This window comes from Lepeophtheirus salmonis, chromosome 9, assembly GCF_016086655.4.
Source record: "Lepeophtheirus salmonis chromosome 9, UVic_Lsal_1.4, whole genome shotgun sequence".
NCBI lineage: Eukaryota > Metazoa > Arthropoda > Copepoda > Siphonostomatoida > Caligidae > Lepeophtheirus > Lepeophtheirus salmonis.
The window spans coordinates 20464801-20488027 of record NC_052139.2 but is presented as its reverse complement, the minus strand read 5'-3'; the positions used below and the strand labels follow the sequence as shown (position 1 = coordinate 20488027).

The following is a 23227-nucleotide window of genomic DNA, read 5'->3' as shown; positions in this document are numbered from 1 at the left end:
CGTAGTATGTAGGACTTTTTAAATAAAACTATTTTATACAGAAAGATGCAAAATTTATTTGGCTAGATATTATATTTATAAGTGCAGACATTCCATCCTTATAAATGCATTTTCGTATAAGTTAAAAAATAGGATTTTCCCCCGGAATAACTCCGGTTCCAATTACCAAATCGGCACAAATGGCACCAATTTGAAGTGCTCCTATGACGGGAGATCAAATGAATTCAATCTGAGCTCTCTAACTTATCTAGTGCCGGAGTTATATGCATTTACTTATTTTTGGAAATTTCAAAATTAAAAAAACACATATAAATGAGTGATTAGTCAGTTTCTATAACATAACAATGATTTTTAGAGACAAATCACAAAAGCAATAATTCCCTTAAATCTGATTGTCAAGCAATTTAGAACTTCTTTCAACTTCATGCCTAGTTCTCTGATTATAGTCGGGTTGGGAATCATTAATAAATGGTTTATCTAGAAAAATATTTTTTTCACATATTATATGCCCAAATGTGGTTGCAAAAAGCTAGATCATCTTCATTGGACTCCGGGGCTTATAAGTATAAATTCTTTTAAGGCCTGACGGTTTTTTTTTTTTTAAATAAAACTTTTATGTTTGTTGTTTTCTGACTTATTCGAGCAATAATTAATTGCTCACTGGATTATGTTGCACTCGCATTCAAACTTTAAAGCGACTCAGTAGACCGGATCACATCTTCCGGGATTTTTTTATATTATTACTATCGTAATTATATTACTGATTGTATTATCACATTTATTATTTTTGTTCATTGTTATTTAAATATAACTTTGTTGGCTTGTATCTTAGCTTTAGCGCTAGCTATAATGAAATATTCCACAGATTTTCTTGAGCTTGACCATAAAATTTCAGGTCATTCAAGTAATCCGTTCATCTTTCCCGGGACTTTGTCTCTTCATTGTGTAATTTCTTTTGCACTGTCGTATTATCAATTTCACAACTTTGGTAAAAAAATCTAAAATTAAATATATTTAAAAAAAAAAGGTTCTAGAGAGTATTGTTGGTTTTAACATTAGTACAAAAAGGAATTAAGAACTTCTTTTAACTTCATAAGCTTTTCCATATCATGCCTAGTTCTCTGATTATGGTCGGGTTGGGAATCATTAATAAATCTAGAAAAATATATTTTTCACATATTATATGCCCAAATGTGGGTGTAAAAATGGTTTCACAGAATTATCTATATAATAAAAATAATTGCAAAATCATTGTTGAGTTTTAATTAGGCCTATTTTTGAAAATCAGTCAACTGCTTCTGTTTTAATGTTACTGAAATCGATTTATTATATAACAAATTCTTATAAAACAACAATTAAGATGTAAATTGGGGTCGAATATTATTAATATTTTTTTTAAAAAGGTTTTAAAGAGTGTTGTTGGTTTCAATTTTAGTACAAAAAGCAATTCATAACTTCTTTGAATCAATTCATAAATTCTTTGAACTTCATAAGCTTTTCCATATCATGCATAGTTCTCTGTTAATCATTGAAATTTTGGTTAATTTTCAAACTAGTATAACTTTTGTATTTGAATTTGTAGATTAATATATTTCGAGTCATAGATAGCATGAGTATAGACCTACATGTTGAGCAAGTTAATTTGTATTAGCTTAAAAATTACAAAAGTTATTTAGGTTCAATGTCGTTTCAAGATTTTGAATTTAGGGGTAGTAATCAGAAGAGGTAATTTAGCAAAATAAGTATTGTAGACCAGTTCCAATTACGGTAGAACACGTTTTAAAATTTGAAAAATGTTAGTATTTAGATGAGTTATATGGGATTTAATTTTTTCAAATTTAATTTTGGATTTTTTGAGTTGTGTTTGTGTTTTTGTGTTGGTCAAATCATCCAGATCTAATTATCTGATCCGAACAATTTTTACCTTTTTGAAATTAAAAAGAAAATCATAACGATTTAATTTAAAAAGTTTTTAATTCGGTAAAAACTGTAGCTCTATTTATTTTCGTTTTTAGCTCTATTTATTTTCGGTTTTTTTACATTTTTGATATCAAGTGACTGCATTGAACAACTTCGTATTTCATAGTCTTATTGCTAAAACTGATATTAAGATTTTAATATTTCAAAATTTAAGTTGATAGACACTAATGTTATATAATAGCTTTAAATATTCAGCTCTAGTTAAATAAATTTAAAAAAAAAAGATTTAGCAAAATTGTTGCTTTAATTCTGAACCTAATTTAGTATATTATAATTCATGCATAATAAATTATTGTGTAGCACTAAATTTAGCTCTATAGACCATATAAATATGCTTTTGCTACATAACAAGTGACTGGTAACTTTACAAGTTACTCTCCATAAGCGTCAATTATATAATTAGGTGATAGACTATCACTGATAGTAACTTCAAGCAAAAATAATAGAAATTTCACAAAATCAGTGACTAGTAACTTTTACTTCAATGAACGCCGATTCCAAATCCCAAATTTGAAGAATTTTCATTTTTGGAACGGCCAAAAACATTTTTGGAACGGCCAAAAATGAATGAAGCCAATTTCCGATTTGGATTAAAATTTAATACAAGATGTATGTATATATATAAAATCTATTTTCAATTTTTTTTGGCCAGCTTCGTTTTTTAGTCACGGAGATAAAGCTGGATAAATACCGAGTGATTAGTAACTTTTATACAAAAATTGCATTTAAACAGTATTTTCTCCGAATTTCCTGGACCGATTTTCAATCGGACAGAAGGTCCGGCCAAGTGTTGTGGTTCTTTTATGTTAGTAATCTCATTCGTTTTTGTTTTTTACCCGAGTTCCAAAAACCAATTTGACCGGGGTAAATTATCCGGCTCATTACGCCGAGGGTGAAACCATTAGAAAGGTTTTTTTGATTTGGAGCCGGGATTTATATCATAACGTCGAAACTTTATGGAATATGAGAAGAATCTAATAAGAAATAAAAATCAAGGTATCGATCCTTCATTCATGGAAGGTTGACCATTTCCTTCCAACAAGGAAGCAACTAATGGTCGTGGGATAGGATCCCAATTTTTTCAGGGATCGACTCTAAACCTCCTCTTAGGAAGTCACGTCCCTTGGATTGACGTTTTGTGATAGTAAGACTCCATCAATCCAACAAAGCGTTCTATTAAACATTAGTTGTTATGGAGTTTTTTTTTAAACTTCATACTGAGAGAATTGTTACGTAGAAATCTGTTGATTGTTTACTGCTACTGATTATTTGGTATCTTTGCAATTTGTTGGGTTTGTCTTCAAAGCATACGAAACTGTGGGCGTATCACCGTAAACAAAACTGGTTTAAGAGTAATTTTGTCGAACATAACCTTCTTTTTCAACCCTGAGGCTACCCAAAAAAAATTGTGTTCCTGGGTTTTTTTAAATATTGTTCTGAAATAAATTATGTACTTTAAAATTCGATTCAAATAGACAAACAAAAGTTATGAATATTTAAAATTAAAGTTGGTTTGGTCAAATAAATTACTAGAATGAGATTAAAAAATGCAAACAGTTGGTAGAATTTTCCTTATTTCTTATTCATTAATTATTTCTCGAATTATTGTTGTGCTAATATCTCCTCAAAGAATCTGTTGTTCACCGAGTACCTGTCAGTTTGTACAATAAAATCAGTGAAATCCCGAAAAAAATTTCTTCCTACGACTGGATTGAAATTAATGGAGGCCATGAAATTTGTAGCTACCTACCGTACGACAACAAAATATTTTGTAGAACTCTTTTGTAAGTACTCTTACAGCCCCCGAGTGAAATAATACTTAATGTCCTCGTTCCACATCAAAAATATGAACGTGAAGGACCTCTTAACTCTTCTTGTTCATACTAATAATATGTTTCATAGAATGACTTTAATAAAGTTAGTTGAAGTAAGATAACCAACCTGTGTAGACTTCTTCATTGGTGACCTCAACATTTGAACTCAATGCCAAATACTAGGTCAAAGGAACTTCTTTCAGAGCTCTCTGCTGTGGAGGAGGCCAATGCTTCAAATCCTCAAACGCGGCCCGTCCCAGATATACCGGCGTCGGTACGATTTCGAATCACATAGGTATGCCTTCCTCTGTTCGATGAAGAGGACGTGGAAATCTGGTTCGTTAGAGTGGATTCAATCTTCAGGACATACAGGATTGTAGAATACGAAGAGAATGCAAATATATATATGATAGCGACGCTACCCTGCCATATCCTCAGAAATTTTTCACAAGAAGATTTGGGGGGTTCTTAAGAGGAGATCAAGGATTGCTTTATTAAGAAGTACGGCATTTCTTCCCAAGAACAGATTTGGAGTGTCCTGCATTTTCTAAAGGACGAAATAATTTCACCAAATATGGTAATGGTGAAGGTTTGCCGACTCCTCCACCCGGCATTCGTACCTGACTTGAGGGATTCCTTATCCAGGTAGATGGTGATACAATGCGTCCTGGGCTCACACAGACCCTTGTCCCGGGCCCAGACAAACATGAGTCCAAATTTTTTTTGAAGGATTGTGAATCGACAACAGCTGGGATATCATATTTTAATTCTCCTTACTGGAGCCCTGGTGAAATATTTGAAGTGACTATGGTGAGAGGGAAAAGAGATGTGAATTGGAAAGAAAAGAAGAAATAAACTTCCATTTGCTATAAACACAGGACTTATTTTGCTGAGGTAAAGACGTGCTCCGGACCCCCATGTCCCTTCCTTTCTCTCATCTCAAGAAACTAAGTAGTCCTCAGCTCCTTGGAGCTGAGGTATTAAACCCTGACAACGATCTAATTTACGCGATGAAAACTAAAATAAAAATTAAGTTCCTTATATATTAAAGAGCTCAGGTCTCTGTTTGCCCAAAAAAATGACACTTAAAGGTCTTCGAAGCACTAAGCTACGGTCCTTTGTAGCCTTCGGAGAATAAATAGTTGTTCCTTGGGGAATGTCGTCCCTGCAAATCGTCCTTGACGGGAAGAACTACTCTTGGATTTTTTTATGAAGTAAACAAGGGTCCTCCAAATTTTGGAGTTGATTTTCGACGACGTCACGATTTAAATATTGACATCACGATTGGCTTCCTCTTCAAAAGACCAAAGTACCTTCAGCTCAACCAAATCACATTGAGGACGAGTTCATGGAGCAGTTCCCTTTGCTCTTCTCTTCCTGGGGTTCTCACAGACCTGTTGGCAACTTAGTAAATCACTCGATAATTACTTCAGGCCCGCCTAGCTTTACTATGGCTCGGAAACTTAGTGGACGTAAATTGGCATTTCTCAAGAAAGAAGTGGGCGATCTTCTGGAGCTTGGAGTTCTGCGAGTGTACTCATCCTCCTTCTCATCGGCAGTGCACATCGTACAAAGGCCAAGTGGAGGATTCTGCCTCTGTGGGGACTACCTTCGTCTGAATTGCACGTCTGAGCTGTATTGCTATCCCCTTCCCGATATGAGGGACTTTTCTCAAGGCCTTGGAGGGACCAAAGTGTTCAGTAAGTTGGATTTATGCCAGGCATACCATCAAATCCCTGTAGAGGATCAAGACGCTCACACGACGGCAATCATTACTCCAGTTGGCCTCTTTGAGTATACTCGCATGCATTTTGGGCTCAAAAATGCAGCACAGTTTTTCCAAAGATTCCTAATCGTGTCCAAGTCCAGAGAGGAACATCGAGGATTACTCTTTAAAGTGTTGTCGAAGCTCCAATAAGCAGGTCTCCGTCTCTCGGTAGATAAATACAAATGGGCAGTATACTTTTTAGATTTCCTAGGCCACTACGTCTCAACAGAGGGAATTAAACCTCTTCCAAATAGAGTCGAGGCTATTCGAGTTTTAGCTCCTCCCAAGTCTCGTAAAGAACTTCAAGCCTTTTTGGGGATGGTTCAATATTATACAAGGTTCATAGCGGGTCTCTCTAACTACCATGCATCCCCTATTACATAAGCATACTAAGTTCGAATGGGAAGAAACACAGTAGTAACCTTTTCCAAAAATTAAAAAGACTCCTTCTGAACGGACTCTGTTGGGCTTCCAAGAGGACAGCATCCCTTTTGCACTGACAACAGACACGTCGTTGATTGGGATGGGAGCTTCCATAGAACAATGGACAGGAAGCGCACGGACAACATTGGCTTTTTGGTCCAAATAGTTGACTCTTGCTCAACAAAAGTACTTAGCATTTGATAGAGAACCGCTTGCAATCAAGGAAGTCATGTTATATTTCCGCTGGTCACTTGAAGGGATTGAATTTACAATATTTTCCGACCACAAGCTCTTGAGTTCTGCGTTGCAATCGAGGAGCCCTTCGTGGACGGCAAGAAAGTTATGATGTTTTTCCCTCATATATCTGTGTTTCATTATCAGATTAAACACAAATCGGGGAAAGAGAACGTAGTGGATGACACCTTGTCGAGACTGATAGCTCCAGTCAGATTTGAAATATTACCCCTCCTTGAATGTTACAGGACCAGTTTTCAAAAGACCCACGTAGTCTGGATTTTAATACAAGGTCTTTCACCTCCAGGCTTTATAGCTACTTTGTGTGAGGTCTCCAAGTCATTTGAGTGTCTTAATTTGAGAGAAACTATCCAAAAATGGGCCCAGGAGTTTCTATCTTGTTAGAATAACAAAGAAGTTACTCACCCAAGGCCGTCTGGTCCTACTCTGTTTTCTACAGATCCTCCGAGATGTTGTACACATGATGATACTGGGAGCCTCATTTTTGTCAATGCACCATTTGTTGGTATCAGCTTCCCACTTACCGATGTCGTTGGCCGATTCCTCTGATGCTCCGAATGACAGGGACCTATTCAACAAAGTGAGAAATATGAAGCATATTCCGCCAATAATTATTTCTCAACCTTCAAGCCGAGTCCAGACTTCTCTCGATGCGCTTCAAAAGGCAAGTCACGTGTTTATTAAAAACAGGCGTATCAGGCTGGCTTTATCTCCTACGTACCTTAGGAGATTCAAACTATTGTCTAAATCCGACAGCGACATTGTAATGGTAGACCGTTTAAAGGCTGCTTTTGGTGTTTGAGACATTCTCCCTATTTTTAAAAACGAATTTTAGATTCTCGACCAAGGATTTTATCATTCATTTTACGCTTTTATTTCAATTTTCTCATTTTATGTTTTTATTTGAATGCTCTCATTTATCGATTTTTTATTTTATTTCCATGTTATCATTTGTTAATGTTTTTAATTGATTGGTTTATTTCAGCTTGGCGTAGAATCTACGGGGATCACTGAAGGACCTCTTCAAGCTCTTCTTGTTTATACCAATAATATGTCTCATAGAAGGACTCTAATAAAGTTAGTTGAAGTAAGATAACCAACCTGTGTAACTTCTTCAAATGCATACAAACAACAATGGACTCATGATGATTCTAAAAACTTTAACACCGACCTTTTAAAGATACTAGTTACCTGTAACATACCTTTTTTCACTGTGTAGAACCCCATTTTCTCAAAGTTTATGAAGAAATATACCGATGAAACCGTCCCTAGTAGAAGGACTCTAGATAGATTAATGGAGGTTGTTAGCAAGCAGTAATCTCCAAAATTAAAGGGAAAATTGGGGATAAGGATATTTTCATAGCTGTTAATAAGACTAAAGACAACTTGGAACGATCAATGACATTTATATTTGGACGGCCGTTTCTTGGGTCGTTCTTATCTAATCAACATGATAGACATAAAAGTTGCTAATGCCGTTATGTTGCAAATTTTGTCTTTCAGAGTATTCAGCTAACTCTTGGTTTGGACTTCGAAGAAAATAACTTAGAAGTTTTCATCACGGATGGAGCGTCCTACTCTAAAAAAGCTTGCGAAGACCTCAGAAGAAGCTACCCCCAACTGAAACATATTATTTGTGTAGCTCATGGACTCCATAACGTGGCTGAACTTGCACATAAATAATTCCCAAAGACAAAAGGGCTAATTTCAGAAATTAAAAAAAAAAAAAAATTGAATGCCAGTCTAAGAAAACAGAACGTTACCGCTTCTTACCAAATTCCCTTACCTCCAGCACCTATCATCACACGCTAGGGAACTTGGTTCAAAGAAATTGATTACTATTTCAATAACTTCGAAGTAATCAGGGAATATTTAAACAATCTAAATGAAAAAACACCTACGGTCGTTGAGGCTAATGAGATTATAAATGATGAGTTTATTTATGAAGAATTGTCAATAATGAATCATAATCTCAACCCCATTAACAAGGACATTACAGTGTTAAAAAGAAAACTCTCTTTACATGTTCGCTTTACTATTGTCGTACATTTACGCATCGATATCAAGCTAGAGCCATTTAAAACAAAATTAAATACTTTTTTAGATGAAAATCCAGCGTGCAACGATTTGCGAGACCTAGCATACTCTGAGGATCAATTTAAAGAAACACTCCTATTATAAATTGTGACATAGAGAGGATTTCAGCATATTGAGAGCCATTCATACAAAAATAAGATCCTGTTTAATAGTAAAAAGTGTCAGGAACGTGCTAATTATAAAACAGAATATTAGGTTCTTAAGAGTAAGTATTTATCAATTTACTTTTTTAAGAATAAATTACATTTTTTCCTAAATACAGTAATAGGGTCAAGAACAACAGCATAAATGGTGCCAAAGGGGATTTTAGCTTCAAATGGCGAGTAAATAGTTTGTCCAACATCAGTTTCTTCGTGTAAAGACTTGGGTAAGTAATTATTGATGTATTTAAATATTCAAAAATGAATTAGACAAATACTTCTTCAAATTTAGGATTAGTATATAGCTAAATATTGATAATCTCCGAGATAAGGTGTTAGATAACTACAGTAATATGGTCAAGAACAACAGCATGAACGGTGTCAAACGGGGTCTTAGCTTCAAATGCCGTACAAATAGTTTGTCTAACATCACTTTCTTCGGGTTAAGAATTGGACATGCTCCATGGATTTCAACACGTTGAAGTACAATTTATTTAAGTTAAGTATAAGTCGTTTTAAATACCGCACAAATTAATTTACTTTTTCTTTCCTTAGCTTTACAAATTATTTCGATGACGAAAAATGAGGATCCTACATGGAATTGGAAGTATGATAAGAAAAAGACGGATTTTATTTCTGTTCATAATAACTGTATTTTTTTCTTTGTAAAGATGTCTCAATATGTGTGTATATTTATAATTTACATTTGTACCTAATAATTTGTTGAATCTATTCGTAATGTTTATTTTAATAACTTCAATTTCGTTTTATTTGTCCCTGATGAATCCATTTGTAAAATTTAGTCTCGTTGTTATTATTAATTTGTTTCACTTTCTGTGTATATCTATTATTAAAATTTCTAATTAATATTATTCGTTATAATTAATCGTTTTTAAATTGTGTTTCGTATTTTACCCGTACTTCTTTATTTTTATATCACAAATATACGTTACAATACTTTACTTTATTAATTTACTAGTATTTAGTTTTTAAAAAAAAACATTTATTGCTACACCTCATATAAAACATGCAATCACTACAGATACACGTAAAAATTACTTTCACTTTTAGTGCCTTGCAATAGTTTTCCGGATTAGGTATCCTTCTGTAGTTCGTCCTGAAGGTGTTATAGGGAGGATGCATTGTTTAGGCAGCTCCCGATATCAGAATACATTAAAAAAGTTGAGAAACTGGAGACAGAATATCTAAATTTACTAGTAATCACTTGCTACGGGTTAAGAGATCATCATGAGTTTTTGACAACTCATTGTATCACATATCATTTAGGGGCTTTTATTAATATTTGTTAATAAATCTATAATATAGAAATTTGGAAGTTTTTTATTGATTTTCATGAAATAAATTAGGTCTTCCTGAATTTGAAAATTTCTACAACTTTTTTTATTCACTCTTCTTGTGTAATATGATCATTTTTATACCAACATCACGTGAAATGATTTCCTCCAAAACCGTAACTTTTACTCAGTAGTACCCTATTCTCGCTCCTGCTTTTTACACACACTCACTCGATGCCCAACCCTAGTTTAGTGAATGGTTCGTTGTTTGTCGAAAAAGATCCAGATAATTTTAATTCTTATTCTCTTGGATTTTTTACGCTGTATCAATCCGATTAAATAAGGTATAAGGTAATCTACAATATATAATCAAGGCAACTTTCACCCCCCTTCAAAGAAATATATATATATATACACATTATCGCCTATTGTAACCTTAGCAATAGTATTATAAATATAAAAAAAATATTTTATTATAAACTTCAAATAATATGCCAACATATATGCATCTAAAAAATAGTCTAGATGAGAAGACCATTTTTAATTTACTTCAGATTCCCGAATTAAAATTCAAGAAGAAAAATTTAAAAACTTTTTTGCAATCATTTTGTAAAAAAAATACTAATTAATAGCATTTATTGGAATTACAAAAAGAAACACAAACCTACGAATATTTATTTGGTACTTGCAAAAACAAAAAAGTTATGGAGAGTAATGTTCTCAAAAAAATAACTCGCGATAACTGGTTCATTTTTGAAAATTATTTAATAAAATGTTCTGGAAATTGAAAATATTTTTTAAAGTTTGGAAGTCTAAAATATACATTTACAAAATGTATCGTTCTTGGGCATTTCTCCTTAAAAAACAAAATTTACGTTTTATGAAAAAATGAAAAAAATTATTCAGAAAATGACAGGTATTGCAGTTAAAGATCATCAGTAGATTTATATGCAAACAAATTTCCAGAAAAATTTCTACAAAATTTATTTTATTTATGAATTTTTTATAGGAAGTCCATTTTTTTCACCTGAAAAAAACCAAATTGCAATTGTCACCGATTTATTTTTTTGCCCATAACTTTCTTTGATTTTGAATTATTTTAGAAAATGTTGTTATTCGTATAGTTATTTTTTGCGACACCAATCACTTTTTGATTTATAACTCAATCCCTTATGTAGTCTACTTCACCTGCAAAAAACGGTTTTTGTGTTTTGGCTCTAGTATAAGCTCGACACCCCCATCATAGCCTCACCAGGTTCGAGAGTGGCACCCGTCTAAAATGTCACCTCCTATGTACAACGGTGTGAGCATACACACAAACTCTATTTTATACAGGGGTCGGAAGCAAAATGTGGACTGTTAATAAATACTAATTATAAAATTAAAATAGAGAGGTTTTGTGATGTGTTCCTGCATATTCCGAATCTTTTGTCCTTTCTGCATAATTAAACAACAATAAACATTTCTCAAATCATTCATCATTAGTGAGCAAAAAGCAAAAAGGCAGAGGATCCCAGACCTTTTAGATGCCAAAATTGAATTGGCAGAGATTATGGACATTGTGAAGTACTCCAAGAGCCTCATTTTCAAGGTGGCCAAGATGAAAAAAGAAGTAAAAGACCTCTCAAGGAAAGGGGTACGAAGAAGAAGATCAAGGAGGACCCCACAACATTCATGGATCGCCTCTCTAACAAGTTTGACGTGGACGATGGGACAATCAGGAGGGCTGTGAAGGAGTACGTGGGGGTGTCCTCTTGCAAAAGGACCCCACGCCACCTGTCGATGGCCACTCTGAAGGAAAGGAGACTGCAGAGGTGCAAGAAAGTTCGTGCGTGGATCAAGCCAAACGGATCCACAGTAAAATTTTTCTCTGGGGAGAAGATTTTCCACGTGGACCAGGTCTATAACCGTCAAAACGGCAGTTGTCTTGTGTGATCCCCTGAGGAGGTCAAGGGGGTGTTTCGTCCAAAACATCCTGGAACAATTTTAGTTTGTCATTTTGTTTGGTTGTATGATTTAAAGTTTTGTCAGTAACTTCAGTACTATTTTTTTACTGTGTTTTTTGTTTAAGCCAAGAGAGGGTAACTTTACTTGCAGCAGAATCTGCCAGTCTTGGCAGGTTTTTCTCTTCCTCAGCAATCTGTGAAGCAGATAACTTATTACTACTTTCATTAGAACGAAATTGTCCATTCAGGTTTGAGGTGGCACTATAGATTGTGCATGAGGGGCACTGTAGTTTGTTAGTTTAGGAACGCTGGCTCTAACACGACTAATTGATTACTCTGGTGGGGAAGTAATAGAATTTATTGGTTCCAATGTAGGTTTATTAATGGTATTCACCCGTAGTGGGAGTTTGTTTGAATAACTAGGTAGTCCATTAGCGTCATTATTATCTTTCTCACCCATCAGAGACGCAACATTAGTGGAATAATCCCCTAGATTTACATACATAGATTTAAAACTCAGCATAGGAGCTTTTTTTAGACGTTTATGTCCTCTTTATAGAGTTAGAACTTGAACTATATTTGCTAAGTGTATCTTAGAAATTCGACAGGACAATTCCTTATTGTTTTCTCTGCAATTTTTTTATTTAGTTATATTCTAAGCTTTACATCAGTATTACACACCTTTTTTACTACATTATTATGAATGGGCATATTAGAAGTGTCAGTTGATTTAATTTTGTTTTCATTCTACATTAACGGGTGCATCATTCTTGCATGCACCTTCATCGAGGCGATTGACGCAAAATTAAGACAGCAAATGTAGCAATTGGACGTAAGGAATTTGTTATACATGACAATAATTATTTTATGAATAGAAGCAGTTTACAATATTGGGGTAATGAGATTTAAGGAACATGTTGTAAATCGATTACATTTGATAACGTGTGGATACCCAATTCTTTTTAAATTTATGTCATGTAATTTTGTAAAATATATAATTCTATGATCCAACTACGTCACACGTCAGCTGTTCCTCCCAACAACAATTGTTCTGAAGATCATAGCTTTTATTCTATATACCTTGGATTTTACTAGATACAGACGGAGTAGGATTTGTGTTTACTTCCATTCCAACCCTCTCGGGTCTGCTAAATGTTATACTATTAAAACATCATGAAGCTAAGCGTCTCTTCTCCAAAAGGTTCGTCAAATTGTTAGGGTTATCATGTTAATTTTTGGTTTGTTTTTATTTTAGCATACTGGTGAATAGCATTATTTTCATCTTTGATTAGTGTCCTATACTGAATAAGCATTTCAATACACCAGGCCTTACATAAACCTTTAATTTTATTATAATCAGGGGCGTCCGCCGGTGATGGGCTGGAGGGGATGTAGCCCCCCTCCCAAGAAAAGGAATTTGTGTATTTTATTATAATTTTTTGTGGTCGACATGAAAAAATTTTATACGCAAATAAGGGCAAAAATTGAAAGATTGATTTTCTTGAAAGAAGGAAAAATTATGGAGCTGAGTAAAAAATTTATTATTTGAATTTTTTCCCCAAAACTATTTAATTTTTTGTACATTACTATGGATTTTTGAAATATAATACTTCAAAAAAACTTTAATATTTGAAATTTAATTTTCTGTGAATAACTGTAGATTTTTGAAAATTTTTACAAAAAAGTTTAACATTTGATTTTTTTTTTTTGCAAAAAATTTAATATTTGAATTTTTTGTTACAAAAATTTAGTATTTGAAATTTCATTATTGAAATATTCTTCAAAAATTTAATTTTTCAAATTTCTTTCGAAAAAAGTTAATTTTTTTCGGAAGTTATTGTTGTCTTGACAAGGTTGAGGAGACAAACTATTTATGCAAAGGAATCCAGGAGGACCGAGGTAATTGAGGAGAGGAAAGACGTGGAGGAATAACACAAGGCTTGTTTAATAGGAACAATTATATTCTTATTAATGCCAAACACTCCTCTGATATATACACATAATACATGGTTATTAATGTAGTAAAAAGAGGTAAAAACAGTACTTTACAAATATATATATATAAGAAAATACGAGAAATAAGAGAATAAGAGGGAAGGAGACACGAATACATTACAGTTATTCTTCTTCTTTCATTCTTGAGGAGAGAACATACAATTCTAAAGTGTAATCACGAGTGTTTCAGGATAATTAAGATAATGTGATTTGTACAAATTGTGATTTAATAAGTGAGGGAGACGGAAGTAAGTTGAACAGGTTTTTGCAAACACGTTCATAGTGTCTAAATTCTTGTTTTTGTATCATTTATTTGCGCAAATCAATTAAAAAATTAATTGATAAGTATGTGTAGCCTGTTAAAATCAATATCAATATTAACATTTTTGCACTATATAATATCTCCATACTGATGTAAAGATGATCAACTTATTCCATGACGAAGTTAAATTGATCTATGTAGTGGGGCAAGATGATCAATCTTCAAAAAACACATACGTATAACCGGTAACATAGCAATAGAAAAATAGTTTTAAATGGTGAACTATAATTTGTAAAACATCAAACTTCAATTTTTTAATATGTTGTCAGTTATTAAGAGGCAGTCAAGGTCTAGGGATCTGTTTCCTCTGAGTAAAAGATGAGCTTCTGAAGACTTTTTTCATGTGCTCTCATTAGAAAGTATAATAATTGACTCAAAGTCAATTAATATAATTTTTTAGTGGCCTTCCCTTGCTCCATTTTGCGAGTGAAGGAAGTGAGCTCAATTATTAATTTATTGGTTAATTTAGTTGGGTTTTTTTTTCTTAGCCCTCCGTTCGTTTGGGAATTTGGATTTGGAAAGCAATACACACCTTTTTAATAGCAAAAAAAGAATGAAATAAAGTACTAAAAGGTTTTTCCACGGTTTTTGGGGCTCAAAAAATCTTATTCGAAGGATAAAAATCTCATGAATATGATTCGGCTAAGGAATTCCTCTCTCTTTTTTTTCTTTTTCGTATTTTAAATTCTACCTAAAAAGAGAGGAAAAGATATTTATGGTTTCAAATAAAACTTTTCAAGTATATTTATACAAATTTTAAATTTTACAACACTCATGAATTTCCAAAAATATGCTTGAATGTCTTAGAGCTTATAATGTGTATAGATAGTAGATATAAAAATGGTTTTAAGTGTTGATAGGATTTAAAAGTCATTTATGTTTCTAAAAAAAATCTTTAGTAATAATTTTATTGACAGGAATTAGTCATTTTGAGAAAAGATCCATTTTTTTATAACTCTTAGATGTGTTTTGAACGAGAACTCTAAACTTTAAAATCAAGAATTTTAACAATTTATGATTAATAAAACGATATGTTTGAGTCATTTATCCATTCTCCTGTTACAAAAATACAAATGTATATAAACGAGTATACTTGAATTTCTTATAATGTTTAATAACTTTGACAGATATGTTGGAATTTTTGGTCCTAAATTGGCCATTTTAAAGCCATCTTGTAACTCCCAAATATGGCTTATGGTTCAAATATTGTATTTGGTTTACAAGTATAAAAATATTGTGTATCTTGTTTTTAATAGTTTAGATGATCCTAGAGGGTTTCAATGATTTTCGGTCTCCCTTATTTGACCAAAGATAGTGTTCCTCCCATTTTCTCAATGGTTCCTCTTTTTTTTTCGACAATTATATCTTCAACTATAGCTATTTTTAGCTATATTACTTCTCTATATCCTTGATTAATCAAGAAAACTGCAAATCATTGAGCACATCATATATCCCTAAAGTGATTTGTTTTTTACTGATAAACAAATTACATAAACGAAATTGGAGTAATATGAGACACTATCGCCTATATTTTTTTAATCTAGAGTCCTTTAGCTAGAACTTTCATAGTAGATATACCTTCATGCTGTTCATTAAAAATTTTTAGCACTTATTTTAAACACGGAGAAATATTTGAAGTAGGAAGCCTTCTTTGATAACCCACAATTGGCTCATAAATGTCATGCTCATAAGAAAAAAAATTACAAACAAATTGTACATATTGTACAAGATATTTTATCTAAAAAGTTATTAAATTTGTGATTATTTAACATTTTTCTGTCATTATCCAAGGCAAATGTTCTTTTTTAATTAAAGTATTTAGAGTAACAGCAAATGCATGTCTTGAATTCTTAAATGTAAATAATGTGTTTCTTATATTATCTACTCGAAAAGAAATCTGTAATATTGGATAAAGATGAATTGTAGTCAAGTACATGACTTCTGTTGGTCTTTTGAGTCCACTTCCATCCATGGCATCCATAAATGAATTTAAGATATAATTTGCCCCAGCTTCATCGACATAAATAGTATCATTTTTCTGATGAACAAATCAATTCAACGTAATATTTTTGTGGTGAAGATTTCATAAATCCGCTTATGTAATAAATTATATTCTTGTAATTTCATCTATGTCTGTGATATCAAAAATGTTTATGAATCATCTTCAATGTTTTGTAAAGAAGAGTTGAATGGGAAAATTTCTTTTAATTAACTTAAGGACCAAGGAATGTTCATTTTCAAAAAGGAGCTAATTCCTTTTTTTTTTTTACTCTCTAAAAAATGTCTTCAACTTAATAAGTGATTACCCCCACCAAGTTGACGATACCATCCGAATCTCATTTCAATGGGTATCATAATTTATTTTTCTGAGTAATATAAAAACATTTAAAACTATTAAATACACATTTATTTCAAATTTAGGGGAATATAAAAAAAAGCTAAATCTAATTTTTCAAGGCCAAACTGCTTCAAAAAAGGCCATTTTCACAAACCTGTTCAGGAATGGCTGTAGGATTATATATATTTTTTTCTGCTTTCTCATAAAAAAGTTTTTCCTCAGAGCGATTTTTTTTCAAAAATTATTATATTTGCTAAATATTTTTAAATGTTGGTACGTATTATGCGCGTTCTATGTGTTTTGAAGCTATTGCTACAATTTAGCAAAAAATACAACTCGAAGTAAGAATGAGAGTATGCCACACTTAAATATTAAGGAGGGGTCGGACATACCATATAGATTAGGCTCAGGTATCATTAATTATAAGCCCTCTCAAATGTGTTATGGACATACTCCCTGACAATTTTTTTTAACTTTACCTGTTAATTATATACAAGACAGTCGGAACATTTGAATATCTACAATTTTCAAACAATTTCTTGTCTGTATGACTATAATAATCAATAATGCCATCTTTGTCGAATTTTATCTATAAGGTTTATATATTTGAAATAGACATGTATTGTCCTGTTTGTAGATGTGACTTGGTATGTATTTTAATTTAATTGCCATACAAATAAATATACGCTGTTTTGTATCTTGTTAAAAATCACCAAGAAATTATTAAGGAAAAATAGATATAAATATAAAGGGGTAAACAAAATCATGAGTTATTCATGATGGTTTAAAAATAGATTGCCCACCTGTAGTTAAATGTTTCTCATATTGTTTATAAACTCTCCCATTACCCTCATAGCGTGGTATATTATCAGATGTATTCAACAAAACACTAATATACTTTTTTATAAAGACACTTAAATGCATTTCTCTATTATACTTTTATTGTAAAAAAAAAGTTATTTCAACAATATATCGAGATTTAATTTTTATGACTATTGACAGATGTCACAAATACAAATATAAATATTAGCAAATATAAAACTAATTCAACTTATTATTATACACCTAATTGAGCAAGTTCTAAAAGAACATTATCCAAGTAATTGGGAGCAGGATAAGCGTTAACTCCTTCAGCAGGGCCAAATTCTGTTTTGTGAGATATTTTCCAAGTAATTACATCAGATTGTCCTCCAGTGATAGTGAATGTAAGTTTGCGATTAAAAGCAGTTTCTAAGGCAGATAAAACTTTACGACCTTTTTCAGTATCAGGTAAAAATGCTGTCCTAGGAAAGCCTATAGCAAAGTAGGGTTCCCCGGGACGTCGATGCCACTCACTTTGAATTCCATTTTGGAAATTATAAGTAATCTGAATTGTATGATAGTCCTCATAACCTGGAAGTCCCTTTGGAATTACTTTATAGTTCATAGTTCCTGACTCCGGCATAGTTCCTAAAAATTCTCCAGAAATGGAATAACACACAGGACATCGAATAAATGATGGACTTCCAACTCTGGACTTGAGACATGACATATGGGCTTTGTGTTGACATTTAGTGAGAACAACTATAGAGGGATCGCCATTTGAAACTGAATCTAGATGTCCCTGACATATAGGACATAATTCAGACGGTTCGTTAGGGTCAATCACAAATTGAGAATACTTCAAAATCAGTTTATCAAGATCAGAATAACTATTGTTGGATATGCTACAATAATCTTTAACAATTTTAGAGCGTGGAGTAGGAATGGGCCTTTTCCGAAGAGTAGAATCAGTCCCATAAATTGAGCCGCCGAGTGAAGAACTTTCACTAAAGTGGAAAGAAGTATTTTGACTTTTGGGTAGAGAATCCTGACTTCTTGTGAGAGGAACTTTACCTAAGGGAGCAGATGATTCAAATACATCGTCATCACCATCCTCCTCCAAATATTCGTACTGATGACTTGACTTTCTAAGCTCTCTTTGATTGACATACAAGCATTCCTCTTCATCGTCCTCCAAGTCTGCATCCTCTTCACTGACTCCGATTTTGTTTATATTACCAACAGAAGAGGCAAATGGGAGAACAGGCAATGCTCGACCCTGGGAATGGACTAAAAGCTCTGGATTGCTCAAGACACGTTGACGACGAGCTCCTAAAGGAACTTGATTTCTTGAAAATTTGTAAGGAGGTGGAGGCGGATATCGAAACCGACTCCCACACGCAGAGACAGAGTCATTATGTGTTATATCATCTGTAACAATACTATCCCCATCATAATAGACTCCATAATTATTCGGAACTAATTCCTGAGAGGAAGCGGAGTAGTAAGATGCAGAACGGGCATGTGGGGGAGGGTAAAATGATTCTTGGCTGAGGTATGTAGATATGGTGTCACAAGACGGTCTTCTCACAATGGAACTGGAGTCTGAAAGAGTTGAGCCTCCTATTCTACGATAGTTTCTACGAGGATAAGCTGCATTTGCCCGCTGCCTGCCAAGTGAGCCATTAATTTCAGATAGCGATGAAGGATGTCCAATATAAATTCTTTGACTTTGAGGAAAAGGTAGAGAAGCACTTCTTGAATGATTCATAAGGACTCTTGAGGAAAAAGATGATGACCCATTCACTTCTTCTAGCTGTTGCTGTTGTTCATTTTCTTCAGACCTATTTTCTTTCTTAGAAGAGTCCTTTTGGGGATGAAATATATGATGCATGAGCTGTTTAACTGCTTTTTTACCCACAACGTTCTTTTTCTTTAAAGATTTCTTTGAAGCATTTGCTTCAGACTTTTCAGCTGCCAAAATTTTCAATTCTTTATTGCGCTCCTCTTTCCGATGTAGCATAGAAGCAATTTCTGCTTGAGTTAATTTGACCATAGGGTAAGAGGCCTGTGGCAGGCGACGAATAGGTCTCACAGCCCCATTGTTGGTTCTTACTTGAGTTAAATTGCAGAAATTCATAATATAAGGAAACCCTGGAAAGTAAGTACTTATATCCACTGTTTGATCTCCGGCTTTCCAAGACTCCTCAATTATGACCTGCACTTCCATATCATAAATGTGCCACTCGTCTTTGGTATCTCCTGCCCACTCCCATTTAGCACCCTTTCCTGCGGGAGAAGCTTCAGGGTAAAATTCTCTTCTAACTGGATATTTTGCTCCAGTGGGTTCACAGCACTGCTCAAAGGTTTTCATGTTGATGTAATAGTCACTTAATAAGGGGTCACCATCTTTTAAATAAATACGGTTTAATTTCTTCTGATGTGCACGCTCCAAGAGTTGAGTCACTTCTGGTGAATATGGGCGCCACCGTCTGGGACGATTCTCCCATTCCCACACTACCACATACATCGAAGGAACTCCCCACTTGCTCATTATTGAATATTATTGGATATAGGAACTTTTTAAGATTATTTTGCTTTTGGAGTGAAATGATTGAATATATTCTTAATTTCAACTCCCATAGACAACAATAATATCCTGGCATTACGCTTCTGCCAATCCAAATTGTAATCCCAATGCAATTTCTTCCGCTTATCCAAAAAAGACTTGTAAAATAAAGACATTTCTTTCGACGATAGAGTTTTTTTATCTTCGATTTGATCTGGATATTTTTCCGTTAAAAGTCGAGCGATAAACTGAGTTCGTTCCTTCAGAAGAAGAGCAAAATAATAATTCATTAAATAAGATACATTTTAATAACCTGAGTATTCAATTAATTATGATTACCTTAATAAAAGCATCATTATGAGTCGTCCAATAAGACTCATGAAACTTGGATGTATCCTCTTTAAGACTTTGGAGTCGCGATTCCAAGGAACCCTTCGAACATGAAGACTTGGACTCGTCAATTCCCTTTATTTTATCAGATAATAATTAAAAATAAATTAATAATCAATAGAGAGCGATTCAAGGATATCCTGAAGACATCTTTTTAAAAAACAACAACTCACAGCAGACTCCTGATGCGTGGTAAAAGTGGACTTCACCTGGAATGGCAATGGTCCTCCCCCTCTTCTTCCAAGCAATTTAACAAGGGGGACCCACATCAACATCATATTTCGTTAGGATTCTTCTTTTTTTCACCTTTCTGTCAGTACGTAGACGAAAAACGTTAGTTGTTGTGGACGACCTATGTACGTAGGCTCTGTCCTTCAGCTCGCCCAACACAATAAATAGTACTTCTACTCCAGGAAAATATTTGTATAGTAGGGGAGACCGAAGCAAGTTCTTTTTCATGCTAATTCACCGATAATACATTGTTTTTTCAAAAATGAAATTTAATTCAATTCATAACCAGTGGTCAAGAATGAACATTACTGCGATCCCAAATTAGTTTCACAAAAATATTGCTATATTATTAGTTCCTGCTTTGTTTTGCCCTTGTTGTCTCAAAAATCCTAAGACTGACTGAATTGCCATCATTGATACATTCTTTAGAAATTGCAAATTTTGGATTAATAATAATATCCAAATTATGGACTATGGGCTACATTTACAAATATTGAACAGATTTCCATGGTAAGTCAATAAAATACTTTATGACAACTCGTTCGGGTCTCCCCTAAAACATACATACACAATTATATTAATTAAAATATTTATCTCCTCCCATGTCTCACTAAACCTTTTCTATTAATAATAGCTAGATGAATATTTATTAATTATTATTATTATTAGGTATTTAACTTATAACGAATTTAACCATTGATTTTGATTGTGTCAGTATGTATGCACAGTAGCGTCGCTAGTCCCAAAAAATTTATCATACATAAGTATTTAAAGAATAAACCTATTTATATAAGTCATTTATATTACGGTGTCGATAATTTTTGGAGCTATGCCCCCTCAAATAATGAGAACTAGCAACATCCCTGACCATCCATATCTTGGATAATTAATAAAAGTTTGATTTTATTTCATTTTAATAATTGAATTAGTAGCAATATTCTTAAGGCTGAGCAGTACGTGGCTTGTATTTTAACTTACTAGACGAAAATTACTATATATAATCATTCAAAGTTTAAAAATGTGCTCAATAAAGCATTAATTCTTAATAAGAAATCCCATTGCGTATGCATATTAAAATAATAACTCTATTAATTCATTTGCATAATTATATTATGTATTCTTCATTTGTAGGTAGAAAAGATTTAAATGATCAAATTTCTCAAATATAGAGTGACCGTGTGGGTATATAACCTCCATGATAGCCTTAGCTTCGAAAAGTAAATTAGGTACAGACTTTAATTCCTGCTTAGATAGAAGTATGCCTATAAGATTAATCAAATATTCAGACATTTGTATATCATAGATACAGCCGTACTTCCTCATCGTCAAAATATTCCTTTCATATAAAATTTGTAATTTATTGTTGTCGATCAAGTCATTACGAGCTATTAGGTCATCACAAAACTTGTACGATACATAGTCAAAGGGATGGAAGTACTTCAACACTTCTACAAAATACAAGCAAGTTTTTGCATTCATCTCTTTCTCATTTTTCAATATTTCTTTTATTTTAAAATATCGAAACAAATTTACTTCCTATGAAAGAATTAAATACTTTTAAATACATATTTTAAATTATATGATATCATTATTTACCTTATTACAGTTAATGCATTTATCGTCATCCAATAAATTTTTGCATTGAGGACAGCATGGACTATGTGATTTAATCTTCTCAAGATTCAAGGGATCGTCAGTACATTCTTCGCAATCACAATCAAAAAAATACTGATGCGATAGCATTTTTTGCCTAATGCTCCGTGGCTCAATGTTTCCGATATAAGCTATTCTTACATCATCGAAATTAGCAATATCACAGAGGGCTTTGACAACTATCTGACGACCAGTAAACATATAGATTGCATTTGGTCTACATGAGTGATCTATGGCAGAGAATTCTAATGATAATGATGTTCCAATGTTCAAAAGCGTATCATTCAACATAAATCCGGAGTTTATGAGTATTTTCGTAAATATATCCAGTACTTCAGATTCCTTAATTTCCATCGCCCCACCAATCTTATTTCTAATTATTGTTAAATACGTAAAAAATGCGTCTTTACGCGCTGAATCCATTAGAATATTATCTTTGTGAGATATAAGGTCAACAAATCTTCTAGAGCGTCCATTGGGCAAAGTAACTAAATTTTTCGCAATTAAATAAAATAAGATATTTCTTTCATTTGAATAATATATAATATGGTGAGTACAAGTTTTCTTGGTCTTAAAATACGTTATTTAATTACAACATTCATCATTCTAAGTACCAACTATTAATTCATAAAATCGTTTCTTTTTAATCGATTAAAATTGCATGGTTATTATGTATTTATGAGTAGCATAACTGTGGGCATTTGAAGTTTATAATGTTCCACAGAATACTTATATTTTAGTCATTTGAATTAAAATAGTCAAAAATGACACCATTAATAGGTATATTGATTATCCATGAAATATTCAATTATTGCATTATTATCATCCCATATTATGGTTACAACTTAAACAAAATCGCAACTTGTACACAACATATAATATGTGTTAATGTTTCTTTACCTTCCTCAGAATATCCACCCCCAAATGTAAGCTTACATAGTGTTCTAACAATTAAAAGCAAGGTTTTTGGGGGCTCTTTTGAATCTAACATTTTCAAATATTTACATTCGTGTTTATGAACTTCAGCCCAAGATGACATTTGGCATTGTTTTCCACAGTAATATATGACACAACATCTGAGACATTTCCTAACTTTTCCTTGACCGCTTGAAAGGCAAAAGTCGCAGACTTTATGACGATGTTGCTCTCTAATGGCATATGAGAAAGGAGTACATCTTAGGATTTCGTCCCCAATTTTATACACCATGGT

The 23227-nt window shown here is 33.0% G+C and overlaps 3 protein-coding genes and 2 long non-coding RNA genes across 7 annotated transcripts; 2 read left to right on the top strand and 3 right to left on the bottom strand.

Moving 5' to 3' along the window:
* The first annotated feature begins 7225 nt into the window (after nt 1-7225).
* LOC121124598 (uncharacterized) lies at nt 7226-9437 on the top strand. The gene is made up of 4 exons (XR_011781772.1): nt 7226-8542; nt 8600-8704; nt 8770-8975; nt 9033-9437. It is a non-coding gene; the product is annotated as an uncharacterized lncRNA (long non-coding RNA).
* Nucleotides 9438-11173: 1736 nt separating this feature from the next.
* LOC139906330 (uncharacterized) lies at nt 11174-13344 on the top strand. Its single transcript, XR_011781799.1, has 2 exons — nt 11174-12919; nt 12974-13344. It is a non-coding gene; the product is annotated as an uncharacterized lncRNA (long non-coding RNA).
* Nucleotides 13345-17292: 3948 nt separating this feature from the next.
* LOC121123994 (protein deltex) lies at nt 17293-19728 on the bottom strand. Its single transcript, XM_040719082.2, has one exon. It carries the CDS (start codon nt 19726-19728, stop codon nt 17431-17433), a length of 2298 nt encoding a protein of 765 aa, XP_040575016.1. The 3' UTR covers nt 17293-17430.
* On the bottom strand, nt 17293-20915 carry Coa8 (Cytochrome c oxidase assembly factor 8). The gene is made up of 3 exons (XM_040719083.2): nt 20307-20915; nt 20083-20208; nt 17293-20003 (listed from the first exon to the last, which is right to left on the bottom strand). Exons 1-3 carry the CDS (start codon nt 20409-20411, stop codon nt 19764-19766), a joined length of 471 nt encoding a protein of 156 aa, XP_040575017.1. The 5' UTR covers nt 20412-20915; the 3' UTR covers nt 17293-19763.
* A 541-nt stretch (nt 20916-21456) lies between these two features.
* LOC121124772 (histone-lysine N-methyltransferase SMYD3) lies at nt 21457-23224 on the bottom strand. Of its 3 annotated transcripts, none has more exons than XM_040719959.2 (3): nt 22918-23224; nt 21961-22505; nt 21457-21900 (listed from the first exon to the last, which is right to left on the bottom strand). In XM_040719959.2, the coding sequence occupies exons 1-3, from the start codon at nt 23222-23224 to the stop codon at nt 21475-21477; spliced, it is 1278 nt and encodes a 425-aa protein (XP_040575893.1). In that variant the 3' UTR covers nt 21457-21474. The 3 variants fall into 3 exon arrangements, with proteins under 3 accessions (XP_040575893.1, XP_040575894.1, XP_040575895.1); XM_040719960.2 differs by having other exon boundaries at nt 22954-23224; XM_040719961.2 differs by having other exon boundaries at nt 23023-23224.
* Between the last annotated feature and the right edge of the window lie 3 nt (nt 23225-23227).

What these genes read in the sequence shown, in the direction of transcription:
- LOC121123994 (XM_040719082.2), bottom strand. Translation starts at nt 19,728, where the DNA reads ATGAGCAAGTGGGGAGTTCCTTCGATGTATGTGGTAGTGTGGGAATGG.
- Coa8 (XM_040719083.2), bottom strand. Translation starts at nt 20,411, where the DNA reads ATGATGTTGATGTGGGTCCCCCTTGTTAAATTGCTTGGAAGAAGAGGG. An exon ending in CCACGCATCAGGAGTCTGCT is followed by an intron (nt 20,209 to 20,306) that starts GTGAGTTGTTGT and finishes GATAAAATAAAG; the next exon opens with GGAATTGACGAGTCCAAGTC. An exon ending in ATAATGATGCTTTTATTAAG is followed by an intron (nt 20,004 to 20,082) that starts GTAATCATAATT and finishes CTTCTTCTGAAG; the next exon opens with GAACGAACTCAGTTTATCGC.
- LOC121124772 (XM_040719959.2), bottom strand. Translation starts at nt 23,224, where the DNA reads ATGGTGTATAAAATTGGGGACGAAATCCTAAGATGTACTCCTTTCTCA. An exon ending in GGGTGGATATTCTGAGGAAG is followed by an intron (nt 22,506 to 22,917) that starts GTAAAGAAACAT and finishes CGAAAAATTTAG; the next exon opens with TTACTTTGCCCAATGGACGC. An exon ending in AATGCATTAACTGTAATAAG is followed by an intron (nt 21,901 to 21,960) that starts GTAAATAATGAT and finishes ATTCTTTCATAG; the next exon opens with GAAGTAAATTTGTTTCGATA.